Here is a 24287-nt window from a genome sequence, read left to right as displayed (position 1 = left end):
TCAAAAATAATTTTTTCCTCCATAGATTGTTTCATTAGTAGTATTTCTAGAGGCGCAAAGAGGTGACAGCATCCAGTATTTCACAGGAAACGCCATCCCTTTTAATCATTTAGGGACCCCTCCGTTTTATTGTTGGAGCCACTGGACGAACATCTCATTCAGAGTGCGTTAATCCTGTTAGCTAGGCATGACTGCAGCGTCAAGCTTTGCTCACGGTAACCCATACTACAAGTAAAGAGAAGGCATGCCTACCTTGAGGGTTTATGGGTCAGTCAGTCTACATGAAGTCCTTAATATTGAGGTCATCCAGAGCGTTCCTCGGTGGTGGAGGCTTTCTGGGGCTCTGGGCCACTCCGGGAGACATCTGCAGACATATGTACTTTTAGCACTGAAGCTTCTTTTGTTAAAGCAGCTGTAACGTTTAGATACGAATGTTTGATAAGTGTGTGTATAATCCATTTAAGAATGAGTGCGTTACCGGTGCTCCAGGGGTTGCTCCGGTGGCAGGGAAACCTGGCCTCACCATGGGCATCATGGGAGCTCCAGGCTTACACAGAGACAGACAAGAGGAAAGAGACAATAAGACACAATGTTGGCCTTCTGATGGGTGTGAGGGCAACCTAAAGGGGGTCATTGCCCATCAATGTCCAGTAATGTCCAGACTGGTTTAGGGACATAAATGGACTGGACCGGACTGGTGGTCTTACCATGCTGAAGCTGGGGTGAGACCCCATATAAGGAGGGACACCCATGGCTACGGACTAAAGGTGCGCCGGGTTGGGGAGGGAGAGGAGGAGTTGGGATGTTACTACACTACATATGAGACAGACACACACTGCAAGACAATGTACACACACGTCAAAAAACACGGAACACAATGCTAAGATGTCTTCTAGTAACAAAGTAATGGTGAAAACAGATAGACTGACACACACCAAATGAACACAGACATGGAACAACAAAAACCCTGCCTTGACCTATGAGTTTGCATCCTTTATTTACACATGCACAAGGACCTAGAGCGCAGAGGGGAAGCTTGCTGCAAGGGGGCCTTCAGATGAGTGTTGAAAATTCATAGTTGCCAAAAAGACAACTGAAATATCCATAAGAAGCAAATGTGTTGATCAAGGAGTGAGTTCAGCTATGAGGGGGAGAACCAGAAAATATAAACTTTGGAGGAAAAGAAAAGATGAAGCTGTTTCCAAGCAACAGCTTCTTAATTTGGCACTATCGTTGGCCACTTCATCACTCTCCAGTACATATTCCAGAAATATAAAAAATTATTTTGAACCAGACTGCATGATAAAACTGCCTAAATGTCTGCCCTTGCTGTTGACAATTTTCTATACATTCACTACTAGTGCATGTGCTCTGTGAGAGGCTCCATGAGATTTGTCATTTAAATAAATTCCACCATTAGGTTATAGTTTGATTAAGGTTGTTATAAGTCTGTTATAAATCTCCCAGTTTCCTAGTTCTGGGATTGGACGTGGAACCTGGAGAGCCAGATGAAGGTAATGCTTGTGATTGCCGCTAAGGTATGCCCTGTCTGTTGCTGCCATGCGGCTCCACTCCATGCTATAAGACACAGACAACATTTACCATGGGAGCACCCCAACTGGGGGGAGCTACCTGAGGGGCCGCTGCGGTTCCCATAGTGAGATCTGAGACAAAGACAGAGACAGAGAGAGAGAGGGAGAGAGAGGGAGAGAGAGAGAGAGAAAGAGAAGTACTGCAAAATCACTGTTTTCATTTACTGACATTATTACAAGCAGACAGGATGTGATGCCATAAAGTTGCAAGTTTCAAGACAAGGTGAATTAAAGCATTAGTCCAACATGTTGGGAAAATGGATTACTCGTTTTCTTCCTGAGAGTTAGAGGAGAAGAATCCATACCAGTCACTTCTGTTAGTTGAAGTATGAAGCTCGAGCCAGGAGGCGATTTCTTTACTGTAGCCTAGCATAAAGACTGGAAGCAAAGGGAAATAGCTAGTCTGGTTCTCTCCAAAGTTCAAACCTTTACCTAGCAAACCTCCAGGGCTCACTAATAAACACATTGTATATATTTGTTTAATTCATTCTCAAAAAGTAATGTAAAAACTACAACTCAAGATAGTTTTTTACTTGTAACTCTCTCCAGATGAACAACAATTTGTCCGTACACCCAGCACTTTTGTGCAGGCATTACATTACTTTGTAATTTGTACATTACTTTATGAACAAACAAGACATGCGGCTGTGGCTCAGAAGGTAAAGCGGGTCCTCCACTAACCGGAAGGTCGGTGCTTCGATCCCCGGCTCCACATGTTGAAGCTAAAGATACTGAACCCTGACTGCCCCCGATGTATTATCGGTGTGTGAGTGTCTGTATATGTATAGAAAGTGCCGTATGAATGTGTGTGAATGGCTGAATGTGGCATTTAGTGTAAAGCGATTTGAGTGGCTGATGAGCGTTATGTAAGTACAGTCCATTTACCTTTCAGTCCACAGCCATGCTAGTGTCTCTGTGAGGCTGTAGTCAGGCACAGTTGTGCATCAGCTAAATGCTAACATCAGCACTCTAATATGTTCACAATACTGATGCCAGATTTTAGTACAGCTGAGACTGATGAGAATGCCTTTTTCATAAACAAGGGAATGGGGAAATTTAAATCACGACCTGATGATGGTACTAAATGATAGGTAAAGGGATCACCAATGATATTACAGTTCTTACTGAGGGGAGCATGAGTTCATATACCAAAATTTCATGGCAACCCAGATAACAGCTGTTGACACATTTCAGTCTGGACCAAAGCGGTGGAATGACCAACCAACAGGCTAGAATCACCGTCCTTCAAGCCATACAGCTAGCACAGCTAAGGAACGAGATACAGCATGTGAATTTGTTAGCTTTAGAAGTGATTGTAGGTGCATTTTAGGACTCCGGAGAGAGGCTAGCTGTTTCCCCTTGTTTACAGTCTGTATGCTATAGTAAAGCTAGTCGCCATCCTGCTCTAAATCCATATTTATTGCCCACAGCGGAGATTGGTATGGATCTTCTCCTCTTACTCTTTAAAAAACAAGCTAATTTCCCAAAATGCCGAACTATTCTCTTCAATCTATGATATTGCCTCAGATAAATCTATTTGACTACTTACTACTTGCCATGTTAGCCATAGAGGTGTCAACATCACCCGCTTGAGGGGTCACAGTGGGCTTCATGACATCCCCTAGCCCATCAAATACTACAGGAGGGAGGGAGGAGGGGGGGAAACAAGGAGGGAGATGAGGGGAGAAGGAGGGAGATATTAGCATCCTTCAGTGCAAGTTATCCTCAAACTCAGTAGCAGACCTCCTTACTACAGGGGATCACCATGACAACCAATAGGTGTCTCCATGACAACAGAGAGACGAGGGAAGTGCTGGAATCTGAACTACTATGCAGAGTAAGTTAATATCATAAAATATGATATTAAGTATCATTAATATAGTCATATCTGCTACAGGAGACATTGGTCAGGTCAGCTGCTTACTACTACTGTAATTTGCAATCTGAAAATATGAACTAATCCAACTGCAATTTAATATATGTGGGATAAATATAAATCTGAGTTTGTTACAAATATGTGACAATCAGTACTACATGTTACCATCATAATATCTCATCTTCATAATTTTGAATTTTTTACTGTATGTGTGTTAATGCAACAGGAGTTATGATGAGGGAAAAAGCACTGCAGCTATAATGAAGCTGGGTTAAATGCTACAAAAGCACTAAATAATACTGCTACCTCACACACACTTTGTTACCATCACACATCTAGTGGTGGAAGGGACAGTGCAGCTGAGCTTGCCTTGCACCACTGCAATGCAGCAGTGCACTGTGGGAATATTAGCGTGTTAAGGAGCAAGGAAACTCACCCAATCAAATGGCAGGAAGCAAGCAATGAGCCAGCCCAAGAGCCAGATGGAGAGAAAGAGTGAGGAAGAGAGAAAGAGAGAGAGAGAAGAAAATAAAAAGCAGAGATGCCCGAGAGAGAAAAAAAATGCAATGAGGTTTTAAAGGAGCGGGTGACAATGAAACCATGACAGATTATTGTGCAAATGATAGAGAGAGAGGGGGGAAAGAAAGGGTTACGCCTTAAAGCAGTAGTATTGCAGACCATCAGTTACATAACATGGAGACCAAGGGCACAGGACAGGATATGACAAAGAACCAGGCTAGCGGGGCCCATTTTTCCAAGGTAACAGTTACCACGCTTGCCAGTTGTACAGTCGTGTAATGTGGGGAAGACCGGATGGAATTCCCTAATAACTAATAACAGCAGTGGGACTAGGCAAAACAGGTGAGGCAATGATGATGCTCAAATGACCATATATGGACATAGTGCGGATCCATAGGACCCAAAAGTGACTTTACTTTGACACTGAACCAACAACAAGCAGTAGCCAAAAAAAAAGTACACTCAAGTTTCCTGTACAAAAAATATGAAATCTATTTTTCTGTGTGAGTACGAGGTTATTAATCAAATGAAATGCAGAACAGCTAACAGTAAACTATTTCAATAACCATTACCTAAGTTAATAGAAACAATGGCCACATTACATAACAACCATCTTGTTAACAATCAAATGAAAGATGTCAGCAAATTGGCTCTAACAATATACCCCATTAAACGAGATGGACAGAAGGCCGACAAGGCAGCATGCATTTACTAATGAATTTACAATATCTGCAGTAGTGTGTTTCAGTGAAATGCAGATTTGCAACATGTTGGTATGCCTTCGACTGTACACAAATGCATGCAGGCTGGCACTTCACATTAATGGGTTTTTACCTGACATGAGCTCAGCACCGGGGGCAGCAGGAGCAGCAGCAGCGGAGGCCTCTCCGCCTGTGCACTCTGGCAGGTCAACGCAACACATACCAAACCATACCATGCCAGGTCAAAGTAGGTTGAGCCATTTCCATTGCAGCATAAGGGCAAAGAAGGGGTAATAATCAGCCTTCAGCTTCACACTGGTAAAGCCAAACAAAGTGTTTAGAATTAGAGAGGAAGGCTAAAGGGATAAATATAGAATAACATTCATTTTTAACAAAATTGGGAAACAGTGCTTTTGGAATTTACACACACACATACACACACACACACATACACACACACACACACACACACACACACACACACACACACACACACACACCTCTTATCATAATGCCATACTCTCTCAACAGTCACAGAAAAGCATCCACAAGCATCTTCAAATACACACGTGTTCATACAATGTAATATCTGTTCTCATTGTTCTTTTTTCTTTCCAGTGGACACGTACCAACAAGCCTAACTGTGATAATAATACTGTAGAAACACTGAATAAGCACTTTACGGAGGGAAGAAAGGTCTAAAAAACAAAATAAAACACAAGACTCCTGAGCCAAAGTCACTACCTGAAGCTCATAAATATTTTGATTATATAAACATGACCAAGCTTCATCTCGGGTATCTGGTTGTACTACTTCCATGATCTACCCACAAAGAAGGCAATCTGTTAATTTAAATTGGTAACAAAAAATGATGGAGCTTATGTATATAAAATGTACAGTATGCACCAACAAACTGTAGTTATGACCATAAAGGAAAAACCTGACGGTAAAAATATCAATATCAATTGTTTCATTTTCTGTCCTCCTCGTCTTCGATGATGCTTTCAGGAACAGGGGAGACAGAGTGAGAGCAGGCAGTCATGTGAGTTACCCACCACCAAACAGGTTCATGATGGCTCCCGTGTCGGTTTTGGATGGGGGTGCGGAGGAGAGGATGGGGGCAGGGGAGCTGAACAAATCCGCTGGGGAGGGCAAGGTAGAGATGATGTTTATAGCCCAAACACACTCACACAGATACACACAAACTATCGACTGTGATTCATTATAATGCACAATTATCAACTGCTAATGCAGTGCACGCAGCACATGCTGGAACAGGAGAGCAGGTAAGAGTGATTTAGTAAATGATTCAGACAGTTCAATAGCTTTTAGCTGACCCATAAGAGAGCAATCTCATTTTCTTTTTTTTTGCTTCCCCGATCAAAGCCAAGGACAAAGCTGAAAAATCAGACACGGCAAGACAGGATTATAGAGTAGGAGCACACAGGAGATGGCAGACTGGGTGTAATACCTTATACCTGCTGTAAACAAGTTAACACTGGGAGCAGGGTCTGCTTTGGTAAAGCTCGTGTCTGGCTTGGAATCAAAGAGATCTACAAACACATGCACACCCAGAGACAGGAATATTAAACTTCTCAAACACTTGAAAATGGTGGTGATGCTTACACACAGCAGCCACTTTGAAGTGAAAGAGGTCTTCAATATGTGCACATTAGCCTGACGAAATCAATAAAGAAGAACAAAAGAGGGGTGATGAGAGGAGAGAGGAGAGGATGGCCAGCAGACTAGGGAGCCAGGAAGCTGCCAGTCAATATGACAAGACAGTGAGATTAGTGCCGCACCACACAAGTCTAACATTTACCGCTGAAAAGGTCAGTCGTAGGGTTGTCAGCGCTGGGGGCTACAGGAGCTGAAATGGTTGCAGTGGTGGTGATGGTGCTGGATGCAGAGGTGAAGAGCGGTGAAGGGGAAGGTGAGGGGAAGGGCTGGGGCACCATAGAGCTAAGACAGGCATCCAGCGAACTACCCAGGTTAGTATTCTCTACTGTCATCATACCAAAAAGGTCTACACCGGAAGATGCTGCATTGATGTTACCATCTGAGGGAGCAAAGGGGTCTTTTGGGAACAAGTGGGATGGGGGGGGGTGTAACACATGGAGAGGAAGGTGGAATGTTAGACAATTTGTTTAATACAAAACAAGGTAGACATATGTTTCATGTGATGATAGTGAAAATACTGCTATAATCATGAAAGCTGAGGAAAAAGAAATGAAAAAGCATATGAGCGGAAAGATAGGGAGAAAAAATATGCAGAGCTCCAACACACTCCTGCTGTCATTCGAAACATTTATCACTAAAAATAGCATTTGTGATGGAAAAAAAGTGACCAACAACTGCAGCAAGTCCTTCACAGTCTATAAACCTAAGGACCAAACCGCTACTTAACCTCAACTAAAACCACTAACTGCAACAGGCAACCTTCTCCATAACACAAAAAAGCACAAATCGTCTGATGCCAAAAAATAAGAGACAAGTAAGAGCATTGTCCTCAGTCGCTATGGTAACAACAATAGCGCTGTCCAGACACCAGCAGTAATGAATAGTGAATCGGTCCGCCTTCTGTCCCTACACAAAGCCTCAAGATGAAAACCTGATTACAACTTGAGCCTAACAATAAAAGCATACTAAAACACACACACATTCACTCATACACACATACACACGCAAGCATCGTTGCCCACACAAACTGTTCTGTAAGTCATTTTTGTTCATGGCCATGACACTCAAACCAGCGCTGGACAAAGCATTTACATCCTTTACTTAAGTATTAGCAGCAATATACCACAGTATAAAAATATTCCATTAAAGTAAGTCCTGCATTTTAAGTCTTGCTTAAGTAAAGAGCATAGTATGCTAAATGTATTTAAATTATAGCTCTACATTTTGGGAAATACGCTTATTTGCTTGCTTGCTAAATTTAATAGTGTATTAATGTGGTGTCAGAATAACCGGAAAAATTTGTTCCTGACTGGGAAAATTCACGTGAACGCCCCCCTTCAAGTCGGAACAACGACTCGGAAAGTTGGTGAACATTGGTACACAACTTGCTGATTTCTTGAAGTCATATATGCAGAAACATGGTGGATGAAACTAAATGTTTGATTGATGGTAAGAAACTTTTGATTAATGGTGCAAATTCATGTATAACCTAATTTTTTGCTAACATTTGATATGTAATGTGGTATTAGGTTTTAACCATTAGTCTCCGTCCACGGAGAATAACCTAGTTTAGTTAGAAAAGTTATTTATTAGCAGTAACCTTGATGACAAGAGAGGCAAAGCAATATTTTTGTGGTTTCGGGGAATGTAGTAGTGCAGAAACATCTCTGGGACGCTCATATAACACATCTTCTTTACAGCATCCGTGTTGTTTCCACATGCCGACTTAAAAGCACATGAACACACCGAAGGCGGAAGAGGGACCATCCGAAGAGAATGTGAATGTGACATTAGATGAGCAGATTGACACCACTCTGATGACTGTACAGTAAAAAGGAAGCTACCACCAGCAGCTGGTTAACTTAGCATAGCACACTGCTAACTGCTCCCTCAGTTTCCAGTCTTGAAACAGGGGGAGACAGCTATCAAGTTTCTCTCGAGAGGTAGGAAAATCCACCCTCCAGCACCTCTAAAGCTCACTACTAACTGAACACATTATGGGTAATCTGTTTAATCGTACAAAAACAGAAGTGTTCAGGTCTAACATAAGTGAACTATCCTCTGGTTGTAGCTTCATATTTATCATGATGATATAACAATGGTATCAGTATTATCATCTAACTCTTGACAAGAAATTCACTGTAACATTATCGATAATACACTATGTTATAAGTGTATATCACAGTAGGAAAAGCAAAGGTGTTATTAATATCATAACAGTGGTTCCCTTCAAGTGTCCCAGTAAGCTGTGACAGTGTGACAGTGAGTCAGCGTGAACACCCTGAAGCAGCTCAGTGGATTTCAGTCATTATTGATTTTATTATTACCGCCTGTGTTTTTTCTACTATGACATGTCAAAATGTCTTCCAAAAAAAGGCCTACTGGTTTATTGCTGTATTAATCATTCATGTATGTAAGCAGATTTTTAATGTTGTAGATGGTTAGGGTAGACTTGTAATGTAATTTAGCTAAATATGGTTAATTTAGTTTAGATAAAGTTCAAATAAATTTAGTGGAATAAAAAGTAAACAATTTTCTTTGGAGTTGAAGTGGAGTACGAGAATATAGTAGCCTTAAAAAAAAAAAAAATTCAAGTAAAGTACAAAAGCTGACAGTTCACTAAGCCCAGACCTCTGTTATGGAGCCTGTCAAGCTTTATGTTTTCGCACATCACATATGCAGTTTACAATGTTAACGTGGGCTGAAATTACTGCTCTAGCTAGCTAGGTAATTAAGCTAACGTAACCTCAGTGATTTGATAACTCTGTCTCCAGCCGCTTTTTAATGTTTTTAGCTGAATTATTTTAAAACAAGAACCGTGTAAAAGAGTCTTACATATACACTTGATGGCTACATACATCCTATCGTGCTAAAAAATTGAAGCTAAAGCTGCATGTCTCAGACGAAAATTCAACATCATCACTAGATCATGATCCATGTAGAAGACATGAAAATAAAGAAACAGCAGTGCTCTTGCATTGCAGTGTAAATCACTACATACAGTTACACATGTACGTACTTACTTTCCACCACTGACACAAACAAATGCTCACTCACACACACAGACAGACTTTCAGTCACCCACCAGCTCCCGCGTTGGCGGCTGGGGCAGACGTAGCGGCAGCCCCACCTTCAGCTGCTGCTGCTGAGGCCTCGGTGGCAGGAGCAGGTGTTGCAAAGGCATCTGAGGTTCACACAAACCCCGGCAGAGGACAGAGACACCCAGATAGACAGAGACAGATAAAGAAATAGCGATGAAAACAGAAAACAAGGAGTCAAGAAACATGAGGAGGAAAAGAGAACATCAGGAAAATAAAGGTAAGATAACAGCATTTAAGTAGAACACAGAAAGTAATCAGCACTCGTTACACACTGAACTCTAAAAAACTGAAGCGTACAACATTGATATGTGACATTAATGACCGACAGGTGAATTGATAAATGGGAACACAGACAGGAGGCACTACAGAAAGGATTAATCTACTGCATAAAGAGCAGAATAAGCCTGAAATCTACAAGTGTTACAGCTGCCCACTGTAGCTGTAGCCATGTGACAGGGTTTGATAGAACTGCTTTTCACTGAGGTCAGAGGAAAGCATATCTGCCTATCAAACAAGATGCATGTGGAGAATGAGTGTAGCAGTATGTTTATGTGCAGGCCGAACGTGAGTGTTTGGCTGTACATAATTACATATTGCAGAAATGTCTGTGTAATGTATGTGTAATATTTGTAGAAGATTATTGTGTGTTTGTGTGTGTGTGTGTGTGTGTACTTGTATGGCTATGCATTGTGAGGACCAGTTTGAGTTATAGACCTCTGGAGTGTGGTCATTTTGGTCAGTCCACACTTTCTGACACGCCTTCAAAGGGCTGTTTGAGGGTTAAGACTTAGGGTACAGGTTTGAATTAGGTTAGGGTCAGGTTGGGGTCAGACATTTAGTTTTGATGGTTAAGATTAGGGAAAGGTACTAGGGAATTCATTATGTCAATGAGTGTCCTCACAAAGATAGAAGTACAAGTTTGTGTATGTGTGTATGTATGTGTTTCTGTATATTATCATCAGGATCTACAGTATTTTGTATGGAGCCCCAAGGTGGTCATTATTAAATTAATAATTCACCAGAAAATAAATAATCATGTGAATAAATTGTATAAAACTAATAAATAACCAGATAATTCGTGAAATAATTTAAGTAATTATTAAAACTCAACTCATTATTATGAAAGCTTAGTCATCATTCTTACTTTCATGGTAAAAGTTGAATTGGTTTAATTTCAAAAGTTTGCTCTTATTTCATAATGTCATTTTCCCCAATGACACTTTTAATGTTTTCAGTCACTCCAGCTAAAAGAAGCTATCTAAAACTGCTGATGCTGTCTTTCCACTTTGATGCCAAGTCCTAATAATCAAAGCCAAACATCAACCTAGACAACCCAGTCTAGCTAGGTAGCCAGCGAAGTAGGTAGCATATGCAGCCTTGTTCAGCAAAACATACTAGGTGGTACATTTTTGTGTCTGTTTACAGTGTTTATTTACAGCAAGGGGTCAGAGAACCAAATTTAATAATGCGTTGAGTGTAATATTGACTATACTGAGGACTTTTAAAATTATTTTACAATTCATTAGTTCCTTTATTTATTTTACACGATTTATTAATTGTGTTATTTCATAATAACTTACTTATTCATTTTATATTGAATACTTTGGGGGTCCATAATTTTGAGGTAGCAGATAGCTGAAAATGATGGAGGTGTGCATCACTGCATCAGTGAGAGTTGACTGCTGTTGATGATGTAACCTTGGTTGCAGGATACAGACAATACCGTTGATAAATCAGCAAAGTTCTGTCTATATACTGTTTGTGTTTGGACATGCATGTCTGTGTTATCATACTGTGTGATGGTTTTAGGGTCGAGCTTCCCAGAGTGATTCTTTCATAGAGAATTTTCTGGAAGCTCACTGACCTCCCAACAGATCCATATTGGCGGCACCAGGTGAGGTGGCGGCTGCTGTGCTAGTGGGAGGAGCTAGAGAGACTCCGGGTTCTGCTGCTGCAGGAGTGGGCGTTGCTGCTGCAGGGGAGGGGGCGGGCTCTGCCGTGAGGGTGGGTTCAGATAGCAAGGAATCGCCCATTTCTGCGAGTGTCAACGGGGTGTTCGAAAATCCCCAACGAAAGGCACCAAAATAAACCCCAAAAAAGCAATAAAAATAACCATTTGAGTCACCGTTCAAAAAGACAGTGAACAAAAGCAAAAGGTAAATTTGGAATTTTAGGAATTTTAAGTAAATTACAGTTGGAAAAATTATCCAACACCATACGGTCATAATCAACAAATTAAAAACAACCAACCAAAATAGCCCCCATTGAAAACAGACAATGGAGTATGCGGAGGGAGGGAAGAGAGGGAAGGCAGAGAGAAACAAAGAGACTACTCAGCCTAAAGAGAACAGTTTGAGGAGACAAACAGGGAGGTAAACATGTGACACTGGTACATTAAAGTCTATCTGAAAGCTCAGTTTGGATTAAGACATTGATGTTGTTTCCAGGTCAACTCAATTACAGATTAGAATTTGTTGAAAAAGAAAATCAATTACTTTGAGGTAACCTGGAGGATGTTTTAAGGCTACACTAGTCTAGACTAGACACTGGAGGTGAAGTAGAGAGTAGAGTAACACTCACCTGATCCAAGGAGGTCTATGGAAGCAGAAAACAGGAAACAGGGAAAATACATATTTTATTCAAGTCAATTTAAGTGTATTAGTTCAAGAATCAGTATAAATGTAAGAATTTCAAATGACAAACCCAGGCATCAAGATGGACTGTTTTATGTACATTTTCATAATAAATTCATTTTTCATTATATTCACAGTGGCTTAATATACTGAAAATGCTGACAACTAATGTGCATTCTCACAGATGAACCAGCAGCTGATTTGACCAGACGGAGAGAGACTTACCTCCCCAAGATGTGGGGGCAGCTGATGGTGCTGAGGGACCCGAGGAGGACAGTGGGTCCAGGTCCAACAAGGAACTGGAGAATTGGGCAGAAACATTACAGAAAGAAAGAGAGAGAGAGAGAGAGAGAGAGAGAGAGAACAACATTCAGTTTGTGATCTTTTGCAGGATGTAATGTTTTTACTTTCTGTTGTTCTAAGTACCCAGTTTCAGCTTAATTAATTGTCAGTTTCTCAGGTATTTGGTCATTAACCAATGTGTTGGACAGATAAAAAATTTAATGATGATGACAGGTTAAGGGATCACCAAAGTCATTAGAATATATCGTCTGGGAACCACAAATACCTGTTTCCAATCAGTCAAATACTTGTAAACATATTTCATCCAAAACCAAAAATGTCAACTTCATGGCTCTAGAGGAGAAGACAGGCTTCATCCTTTGGGGACCATGAATGTCTGTATAAAATTTAATGGCAATGAATCTAATCGTTGCTGAGATATTTCAGTCTGGATCAAAGTTGTGGAAATAATTTTATAGCTTATCTACAGCTACAAAATGAGCTCTAAGGTGTGGTTTTTAAGTGTTGCAAGGACCACTTTTTGCCAAAAAAGATTTTCAAATATTTGGTTTATCAATCTGTAGCACACTAAATACTTGAAGTCACAGAAAGGCAAGGACGAGACGACACAAAGAGAGGTTACAGGAAACCAGTCATTTACTCTTCGGCTGGTTCAGGAGCAGCGGGAGCAGCAGCGGCGGCAGCACTGTCCCCAGGAGGAGGCTGTAGTGCGGGAACAGCGTTTGAAGATTTGGCCGGAGTCGATGTTGGAGACACGTTGTTTGTCGGAGATCCCTGGAACACAGAAAGGGAAGCCCCGTTTCAGTGGTTCATCAGACTGCAACAACTTAGCAAAAATATAGACTTTATCAAATGTGTATCTTACCTTTGTTGGAGACCTGAAAAGGGGAGGAGGAGAGGGAATCGTAAGTGCTTGAAAAGGGACAGATCTGTGTGATAAAGACTGGAAACTATTTGAGGGATCTATTTTCAAATGTCTAAAAATCTAAACTGAAGAAATCAGACAGATATACAAGACAGATTGTATCCTATGTGATCATATGAAGAGTTAATTTCCAAAGTAATACACTGTATGGCCAATGTATGCACAATATGAAAAAAAGAAACTAATCATCTGAAGCACCAGATTGTTAAAAATGCCCTGATATTTTAACTTTGTGCTACTAATCATTTTAACTTTGTTACAAAACCCTTCATATACTGATTCACATTGGATGTCAGGATGTGATAATACACATGTGACTTACTGTTTATCAAAACATGTGTCTCTTGCAGAGTTCACACATGTGATCACACCAATACACACATTCCCAGATGTGAACCTATTTACAGTAGTTTTGGTGCAAAATGTTAAGAATGCTTCTATTCACATGGAGATCACCTTCAAACGGTAATTCACATGTGAATAAAGGGCAAGTTTACCTTGGGGGGAAATGGCAGTAAACATATTTGCACAGTTTTCTAAGAAGTTAGTAAACTCCAAACAAAACATATAGTATATGCTCACCCTTCACTGGTGATTCCAAATGAACATAAAGGGGGATAAAAGAGAGGAAGGGTTAACGGAAATTTTAGAAATATAGCACCAATATAGGCCTGTTCTCAACATTTCTCTTGGTTATGGAAGTTTTTTAGTGACACATCTCATGAAAACAAAGAGTGATTTTCCCCAGTGTCAGCCTCATTTACTTTTGTTGATATGTGATTCTAATTCTTCAATTCTGGCTTCATACTGGGTGTCATACTGAGAGTAAGGAGCACTTAAACTCAGATTTCAAAAATGTTATTAAACACATTCTTACCCCTTCTTTCCACCCTTTGCATCCTCCAGACCATTCATGTGTGTTTCCAGAGACTCCAGGATACTGCTGGGAGCCTGAAAAAAAATCGAAACTGGAGTAATCAATAAATTATCCTGTCAACATGTCTCCTGAGTTGTACTCTCAGTCCTTGTTTACATTTCAACTCCCAGAAAAAAAAGCATTTAGCAAAAAGCATTTAGAGTGACAGGGCTTTGGGAAAGCTCACTGCAATACCCACATGCATAATCAAACACACAGATGTGTGAGATTTGTGTGTCTGACGTGTTTGTCAAATTATATTAGGATCAACATGCTGACACTCCATCCTGCAAACAGGCACTCAGCCAAGGCACCCTGTGTTTCTGTGGTTACCGGGTCCTCCAGAGGTTTAAAAGGACAGTCTTCATCGTCTGAGTCTGCTAGATCCACCACTACCCCCGGGGGGAGACACTGGGTGGGGGAGATGGTGGTGGGTGAGACATGGGTGCTTCTGTGTGTTGCATGTGTGTATCTGTGTGTGGGAGGTGGGATGAGTGGCATTCATGTGCAATCATACTCTTGGTCCCTTCCAGACAACAATTAAAAAAATATGATAGCCATGACATGTGTTTACTTACGTAGTTGATGTCAGGAATGTCATTTTTGTCAACTCCAACTGTCTGTTGAATGAAAAAGAGGCCAAAATCAGCATTACCACTCTACTTTGTCATGACATATACATTATTACAAAGGTAATGTTGAGGACTGTCCTACCTCAGCCAGCTTCATGAATTCCCCAATCTTTGTCACCCTGGTCAGGAACCTCTTGTAGATCTCCAAGGCGTCCTTGCAGTCACTCTTCTTCATCTTAAAGTATTTCTCTATGTAAGGAACACAAGAGGTTTGCAGATTCGGATTCATGGTGATCTTTGGGGCGCCAAGCAAGAGGTACTCATGCACTACTCACCTAATAGGTTGATGATGCCGTCATTGTAGGATGCAAACAGTTTGACCAGGTCCTTGAAGAGAAGCATAAATGCAGCATTGATAATTCCATTGTTCAGCTCCTTGGGATGAACCTGAGGGGAGGAAGGAAAGAGATGAGAGGGGCTTTCAGATCACTGAAAAACCACCTTGCAATGCTGTTAAGTAAAATAAGGGTAGAAATCAAGCCAAAGTCGGACTCACATCAAACTCCAGGAGTGTGTCAATCTGAGTCTGCAGAACAGGCATGCCCTTCAACAGCTTCTCAGTGGTCATCGTCCTCATCACGCCCTCAGCACTGAGGGGGCACAACAGCGAGAAGATTAGATACTCCCCAGGGTTTGGGCCAGCCATGGCACATAGTGCAAGATAAGTACAAATAAGTGGAAAAACTGCACTTGACCAATGAGGTGAATTGGTGAATGACAAGGTCTCACTGATAAGCCGAGGGAGACGTTCAGCACAGACTGTGATAACCACGGTTAACATACCCTTTCTTGACTCTGGTGAAATCAAAAGCCATCTGGCGGTAGGCAAAAGCTTTCTCATTCAGGTATCGTCCATACCTTCTGATGAATGTAGACATGTCATAGCCTAAATAGGATTAAATTTATGTCAGAGAGTTCTCAGCAAAAACAGATAGAGCTCTTCTTTTAAGTTTTGAATATCCATTGAAAAATGATGCTAACTGGATCTAAAAAGAAAAAAGAAAAATCTGGGTGAATAGCAAATTGAAATAATACCACCTTTAGTGCAAATAGTATTTGGACCATTGATTTTTTTTAAATCTAGGATTTGTCTTGACATTTTTGGGTTAAGTATGTGATGCAGATTCTAAGCTTTCCTTGTCCTGAGACAACCCTATTTCCTAGAAATTACATTTAAATTCATTTTGAGTTTTGCCTTTCGTTTTAGGGAAAATCAATTAAATAACAGTAAGCAAAAGCAATAACATGGATAACAAACTATACTGCAATTTTGACATTTGTGACACTTTTATCTGTACATTTTAAAATCCCTCAGTAAACTCTGTGCATTATGTCTTTTTTTATGGCTATTCCTTCAACATTTTTTAAGCACATCTGGAATAATTCATAAATTAATTTTTTCATATATATATTTTCTTCCTGTATATAAAGCTTTTTTAATACAGTGATAAAATGTTTGAATGTGAGAGATTCATTTTATATATGGCATTAGACATCAGAGAGAGAAATACCAGAATCTATTTGCATGCATGTGTGCATGTGTACTGTATAAGAGTCTGTGTGTAGCACATAACTACACGTGTGCGTTCCTCCTGTAATTTGTGTCCTTCCCTCTATATGCAGGATTTCTGTCTTTGTTTGTATCTCCTCCTGTTTCTTTTTGCATTACCAGATAATAATGAGAAAGTTGAGTAATGTGCCAGTATTCGCATCTGGAAGACAGATGAGCTATGCACATACATTACGTACACACACACACACACACACACACACACACACACACACACACACACACACACACACACACACTGAAGAATGCACACACCAAATGATCAGACTTAGGCGTTCTTACCGTGAGAGCCGGTTTTGTCGATAAAATTGCTGAGGTTGAACAGAGAGGTCCTTGAAGCCAAGTACTGAATGAACCTCTGAGAAAGAGACAGAAAACACAGTAAACATTTTTCTACTGACATCTAGTCAGTATCAAAGGCAGCAAAGCAAAGAAATTGAAGTTGAGCACTACATCAAAACAAACACTTTACCACCTGTAATTAGGACTTGTTTTGCTGTACTTTTTGAATGACATCGGATGGCTACTTGCAAACTGGACCCACAAGTCTCATTTTATTTGTTTGAGTAACTGTGGTCAAAGCTTCTATTTGTCTGGAACAAATATCAGCGCCACGCCCAACCTTTACCACACTCAAAAGACCAATTTCAGCTCTCCAAAGGGGTAACCTCCCCAGTTAATTACCAACACATTTATTATAAATTTGGATAGGAAAGTTTCTAAAAAAGAAACGGTGACAAATTAAATGTAGCTTTCATGTTTGTCTAATACTGCTGAACAAAAGGGGAGTAGAGTCTAGCTTTGAAAAGTATTTGCTGCAGATATGGCAGGTCTGCATCACACTCGCTAACCTCATTGCCATGGACACACATGTGATGAGTGGTGACGAGGGCCTTGAAGACGACCACCCAGCTGGCGTTGGTGGCTCGCTCAAACAGTGTGTCAGCCATCTGAGGGATGTTCACGTTGGTGGTATTGGTGGCTGACACCAGGTCTGCAAAGTGCACAGTCATATAGAAATGTTGGCATTCACACAGTGGTTAGATAAAACTGATGGCACTGGAGCAATTTTGTATGTAAGAGGAAAGTCATGGTTAGTTTATCCTTAGATAAATGTCTACAAAATTTCAATTACTCTGATTAAACTTTGACTAAGTGTGAAAGCTAAGTGTTGAGTGCAGAACTGCTCAAGATGCCCAATAGAATATTAAGCAGTCAGAAGCAAATACGAAATGATGTTGGTGCGTGCACAAGCCCACGCAAACCTATGCAGCCACACACACGCAAACACACACACACATGCACACACTGACACTGCGGATTGAGAGAATAGTGCTTTGTCATTTCCCCTCCCTGGTTGCCAGTTCAGACCTTTAGACAGGCAGAGAGGTTTCCAAGAGTAAAGTGTCCAGGACACTGCATCGAGTCGATGACGAGCTGCACTGTTGCAGCAGGGTGTGAATACGTATAACTCCTTCTATGTCACATTGCTTGGACAGTAATGATACAGATACATGTGTAGACTGCAGGCTGAAAACACTGATTCACAGTTTTATTGAGAAATTGCCCAGAGATTTAAGTTTCAGAAAAGTGTGACACCTATAAATTCTCAGGCTACTTCAGGCACATTTTCATTTGGTCCATTGACGTATATATGTGGAATATTTCCTGAACTCTCTTCCTGCTGTTAAGCATAAAAAAAGTACTTTTTCTCGTCCTCTGTGTCAAATATGCCGCTGCTACTGCTTAGGGGAAATTCTGACGGGCAATGACTTAAAAAATCCACCCTATTTTTCCCTGTTGAGAACATTATATTAAGTGTATTAGGCAGAGATTGAGGCAAATAGATAGACAAAAAGGAAATACTTGTTTATCTGTGGATTAGAAGCTATATTAGGTTTGCAACTAACGAGTTCTTCATTATCAATTAATTTACTTTTTTATTAACAAAATTAATTTAAACATATGACAATATTAATAAAAATACTGAAAAATATCTGCAAACATAGCAAAGCACAATTTGAAGAAGCTGGAACTAATTAAATTCCTGTCACTCAACTTTTATTAAATAATTGACCAAATTTGCAACATTCAGGCTTCAAATAATTTCCTCTCGCGCATTTTGACAGGTTTCACTGATCAAATCAAAACATACATCATCAAACATTTGTGTCCGACTGTCATTTTTGGAATGGGAAACTGCCACCGTTTGAAATCTGCGTGTAAGCAGTGCTCAAAATATAGGCTTCATAAAATGAAAAAAATCAGCATATCAACATTTTATTTATTCTTTGTCTGATGTGGGAGTTTCTATTGGTGCTAGTTCTCCAGAGAGAGAGAGAGAGTCAAGCAGACAGATGGCCATAGAAACAGAAATCCAAATATAAAGCAAGAGCAAGAGGATTTGCTCAAGCAAAGAAAAGTAATGCTTTGAGAAAAGATGGATGGCATTTTTTAAATGAAATATATTTCAGGATTTTTGCTAACAAACTATTTAGAGTATTCAAACTCCTAAAACATGTTCGGCACACATGACATAAGTTTATACAAGGACAGATATTACATTTGTTGGGGGCACAGTGGTGGTAAAATAACAATTTCATTTGCATTTCTGAGTCTTCCCCCCCTGACATTGATGGCTAAACAACAAGGGCAAGACTGAGTGTCTCCATAGAGAGTGCCAGAGAGGAATGCAGCAAACATTGGCAGGCACCTCCTCTAATGATGGAAGGAGAGGAAGGCCATTACACTGAACTGGCCTTGGTCTCGCCTGAAGTAGGTAGATACCAAACTGTAGACTAGACCAGCTTGGTGATGAGCAAGGGACGGCGGGAAGGAAGAGAAAGAGCAGATACTCAGAAGAACAGCAGGGTGTCTTCTGAGAATCACTTATGTTGACATGAATGTGTATGAAGAGATATGACAGTTAGAGAAGGGAGGCTGTTCAAGGTCGTAAAAGGGTGGTAAGCTGGGAAGGTTAGGGTGGTTGGGGGGTTGTAAACAGATTATTACTAATCACTGGTTCTAGTTTTTCTATGGTGGCCGTGTCACTGCCCATCCCCCAAACAGCACCCATACATACACGCCTGTTTTCCTGTTTTCACACCACCTCTATTATCTGCTTTTTGTCACCCGTACTGTTGAGTATAATGATTCAGATTTATCTAATTATCGTCCCAGCAAAAAATGTAATGAACAATATCAGTTTTAATTATCAAAATGGAGATAAATGGCAAATGCATTTATCCTGCGAATGTCTTTTATCTAGTTTTTTAATAGAGTAATCGCTGATCTCCGTCTGATCTTTGTGGAACTAATTTTGCTGCAATCCATCGGTACAATTTGACCAGATGGTGACAGCCACACAGCAACAGCCCTGATGATGTCTGTTGCTTTTATGTTTAATTATGACTGCAGTAACATCAATCCGTATTCCTACTGTGGCTCCTATCTGTGTTTAGATGTTATATAGTCTTTGCTACAACACCACTTCCCCACGTTTTGCATCTTTATTCCAAAGGCTAATTTTTCTCTCTTTCAAATCTTAGATTTTTTCCATCTGTGATTTTAATCTCCTTTTTCCTGTCCCTCATTTAGTCTCACTTCTCTTTGAAATGGCTGAAGATCACACTCCCCTGCAGCCTTTTCAAATGAGACACACACGCACACGCACACACACACACACAGACACACACACACACAATCAACAATGGCTGAAATGTGATTATATAACATTGTCATGTCACTGGAACAGCTACTAAGTTAATATTCATACTAGCATCATGGACACAGTGCTATCCACAGCTATTTTCTCAGATTTTCAGCTCATAATACCAACTAATAACTGTGTACATAGATATTTTATAATATCTGTTTACTGGTGTGTTGCCATATGGGTCATATCATAGGCTATATTCCGTGCTTTCTGGTGTGGTATCATTACCTGAAACATGCACACATTCATGGACAAGTAATGCATTTGTGTGTGTGTCTAATGAGGATTGGCTGAGCTAAATAAAGACTCTTACGGTAATCCACGGCCGGCAGTAGAGTTCTAAGAATGAACTGTGAGGCCTCACACTGTGCGAATGTATGTCTGTGTGCGACTGCGTCTGTGTAAGTGTGTCTTTTTCTAGTCAATGTGTGACTGCCATAATTGTGATTTATAGTTACACAACCAACCACTCTAGTAGTAGCCAGAATATTCCATATAAAATTAGACAGAACACACAGGTTAACATTGTGTTAATGTGTAGACTGATCCAGGTAGCCTAATTCATGTCAGCTTTCAGCTATTTACAGTGCCATCCTGACAGATCTTCTGAGGTGGTTTCACGCCAATTTACACCCTAGCTACCCCCTGTATAATAGACACTCAGAAGTATACTCAATTGTTCGCGGTAAAATGAAATTTAAAACACTTACACAGGTGCAGAGTTGCATAACTGTTATTTTTCTCACCTATAAAGTGACGAGTTTTGCTGTGGAACTGTTAGCACGCTAACATTGTCTAAATTTTTTAGGGCACTGTATTATGCTATACATTGTAAATATAAAATTTACAATCAGAATTCGCATGCTCCCATAAAATGCCAGACAATAAATATAGTGCATTATAGAGTGTAAATGACATGCAGTGTTTTTAATGACTGGTACACCCCACCACATGGCAGAACATGAGTGGTAAAACATTTTAAATGTTAAAAGCAATAATTTGACACTTTCGGAAATGCACTTCTTCACTTGCTTGCCATCAGTCTACTCCATTATCTGTGTTTCTGCATGCATTTGGGTACGCTGTATTAAGGAAATCTGTACGCACACACAATAGAAGTGTATGAGTGTACGAGTGGTAAAACATCTTAAATGTTAAAAGCAATAATTTGACACTTTCGGAAATGCACTTCTTCACTTGCTTGCCAAGATTTAGATGAAAAGATTGATACCACTCTCATTTCTGTACGCTAAAGATAAGGCTACAGCTAGCAGGCAGTTAGCTTAGTTTAGCACAAAGACTTGAAACACAGGGAAACAGCTTGGCCCTGTCTGAAGGCAACACAATAAGCGAACCAGCACCTCTAACGTTCACTAAGCTCACTTCTGGCCAAGAAATTGTCTAGAGATGCTAGCTGTGGTACCATACCACAGACTGGACACATAATCTACACCCATTTCTACATCCAGTATATTTAAAACATGGCCTCAGATGGATTTGAATCTATTGCCTTTGGGCTTGAGCAAACTCTACACTTTCAGTTGTCCCTGTGTGGACCACATGTTCTTTACCACATGTTCTTGACCACTTGTAAGACATGCCCTTCCGCGGTCTTTTCATTAAATACACGACTCAATAAACAAGAATATGAAATTCAATAGAAAGTGTGTTACTGTCAATAGTGAGAAATGACACACCTTTGACACCTGGGTTTTATTCCCTGCATGCACTGTGGGCCTCATTTTACAAGAGATCAAACATGGGCTTCGGCGCCAAAAGAAAATTAGAAATTCCTCCCCATATCGAGCAAAAACATAAATACATATATAACCTTTGCAGATTTTATTTTGTAGTTGAGTCAACGGTCAAATGGCACCTGAGATTTCGACACACAACCACTCCTACTACAGCTGCTCATCATTTACATTTTTCCACGTACAATAAGGATGCAAAATGGTCATTTGTCTTCCTAAAAACTCATACAAACTTCACTAAGGCACCACTGCAAATACATTTAGGAACATTCATCATTTGGTGTTTTGGTTTGGTTAAAGACCTATGTATTAATTTAGATTGTCTCTGCACTTCAGAGACGACTGGCCTGTCATTTGCCCTCTTCCTTCTCACAATCTCCATCTCTCATTACAGTGCCATCCCCTGGCCCCTTAAATCCGTTGTCATGGTAACTGCACTGCACCACCACCACGACCACCACCACCAACACACACCCACGTCTGTCCACCCCAAGGGTCAGAGACTGTGTCACGCTGGTAAAGGAATAAATATGACAGGTTGTATATATTCTGGTGTCCAATAAATCAAACATGCTGAAAGGTGGCCTTTACTTGTACTTTTACTTGTACAGTTCTTGACTTATTTGTTCCAATTTTTAGCCTAAGCTATATCAACAGTTAGAAAATTCATTATAATTTTGGGTGAATTTCCTCTATTTCTAAGTCCTGTTGTTCTCAGTGGAAATGTTTTTCAGTTTTTTGAGGTTAGGAGTTTCCTCCAGCCAAGATACCAGTGCAAGAGAAGCACATTGGCCTACATACAGTGAGCCTGTTGAATTGCCCTAGAAATGGATACAGCATAACCTCATACACAATAAAACTTTAGGAAGACAACATGTCCATATACCTTCATGAATTAGTTTTGAAATAAAGCATATAAGACTCGTTTTGTGTATCAGCATTGCTACTGTCTGTGTTGTCATAAATTAAGGGTACAGAAAAACAAACACGTGAGAACAGCAGAGAAACAGGAAGCAATGGTCTCTGGAGCATACTGGCATTAGCACTGTCACCTTTGGCTGTGTAAATAATGCAAGGCAGTCATTGGCTGATTATTAAATTATTCAGCAGGGGAGAGGATCGCAAGATATAAGGTCCGAGCCCAAGACACAGAACCAGACCTGCCCGGCGACCACACACAGACAGACACAGACCAACATAAAACCAGAAGACATGTAGAGACAGCTAGCCTACCCATCACCATCTGTACTAGATGCCATGCCCCTGCTCTGGTCTGACTCAGTATTTGTGGTAGATGACAGTGATTAATCACGATTTGTCATAAGGTGGCCCCTGCTGTCCTCTGTAGATGTTTCAATAAAGCTGTGAGGTTTGACAGCTTTTATTCAGCTGTGACTATATGCAATGGCATATATGCAATGTGAAGCCCAAATAAGTCACCTTGCGTGATGGTTAGTAAGCACCTTAGCCTGGAAATTTAATTTTTATTTAATATGTGCACACATGATTCACAAACTTCCTTCAGTATCCAGACCTGTGGGCTTTCACTAGCTCTATTACAATAAAGCTTACATGGCTTTGCAGCGGCACAGAAATAAATTAAATGGGAAGATGTGTCAGTCTACTTTAAAATACGACCTTTTCTCCCTACCTCTCTGTCTTCCACTCATGCTTACTCACTCTCTCTCACTCTCTCTCTCTGAATCTCCATCATCTTTACGGGAGGCTGACACACATGGTCACCAGAGGGATCATCACCATGGCTACATCAATTCATTACGGTACCACACCCATTTAAGCAAAGGGAATTAACAAGTGACTGGTGATAATAGCTCCTAAGATTGTGATGGCATGTGGGTCTGCGCACGTGTGCGGCGTATGGGGCCTGTTCGCCTGCCCCACGTAAAAGCAAGCCCATGCAGTGGCAAAGAGGAAGAAAGGACCAGACTTACAGTCCAGGTGCTTTTTCTTGGGCGCCATCACTTCATGAGTGGTGGCTTTGCAGACAGCCCGGGCCATGTCTGATCCCGTTAGCTGGTATTGCGCAGCGGCGATGCGATCCGTGAGCGTCTGCCCCGACATTTTCTCTCCGCGTGAATCGACCACCTCACGAGATGTAGCTCACCGCGGGACAAAGTAAAAGCAGAAAATGTATAAATATATTGAATTCAACCCAGCGGCTTCCCGGTGGTTTCGGTGAAGGGATCCCGTGCTTTCCTCTTCCCCGACTGATAGGCCTGTGACCTTCTGTGTGGGCGGAAAAACACACAGACACACACACAAACGCATACAAGATGAGCTCAAAACACTAGATAACATGTTATTTTCGCACTAAAGCGTGCGCTCACGTTGAGAACATGCGCGGTGACA

General features: G+C 40.7%; 1 protein-coding gene across 2 annotated transcripts; it reads right to left on the bottom strand.

The window, feature by feature from the left end:
* Positions 1-265: 265 nt before the first annotated feature.
* LOC120789232 (clathrin coat assembly protein AP180-like) lies at positions 266-23999 on the bottom strand. Of its 2 annotated transcripts, XM_040125814.1 has the most exons (22): positions 23870-23999; positions 17300-17442; positions 16731-16806; positions 15662-15764; positions 15375-15468; positions 15154-15265; positions 14961-15067; positions 14825-14866; positions 14208-14281; positions 13913-13918; positions 13271-13283; positions 13046-13179; positions 12328-12401; positions 12050-12064; positions 11334-11504; positions 9454-9552; positions 6167-6241; positions 4822-4887; positions 3142-3228; positions 1594-1664; positions 479-547; positions 266-364 (listed from the first exon to the last, which is right to left on the bottom strand). In XM_040125814.1, exons 1-22 carry the CDS (start codon positions 23997-23999, stop codon positions 278-280), a joined length of 1848 nt encoding a protein of 615 aa, XP_039981748.1. In that variant the 3' UTR covers positions 266-277. The 2 variants fall into 2 exon arrangements, with proteins under 2 accessions (XP_039981748.1, XP_039981749.1); XM_040125815.1 differs by lacking the exon at positions 6167-6241.
* Between the last annotated feature and the right edge of the window lie 288 nt (positions 24000-24287).

This window comes from Xiphias gladius, chromosome 4 (assembly GCF_016859285.1).
Source record: "Xiphias gladius isolate SHS-SW01 ecotype Sanya breed wild chromosome 4, ASM1685928v1, whole genome shotgun sequence".
NCBI classification, from domain to species: Eukaryota; Metazoa; Chordata; class Actinopteri; order Istiophoriformes; family Xiphiidae; genus Xiphias; species Xiphias gladius.
Note: the sequence above shows the minus strand (reverse complement) of the source record. Positions and strands in the feature narration are given on the sequence as shown.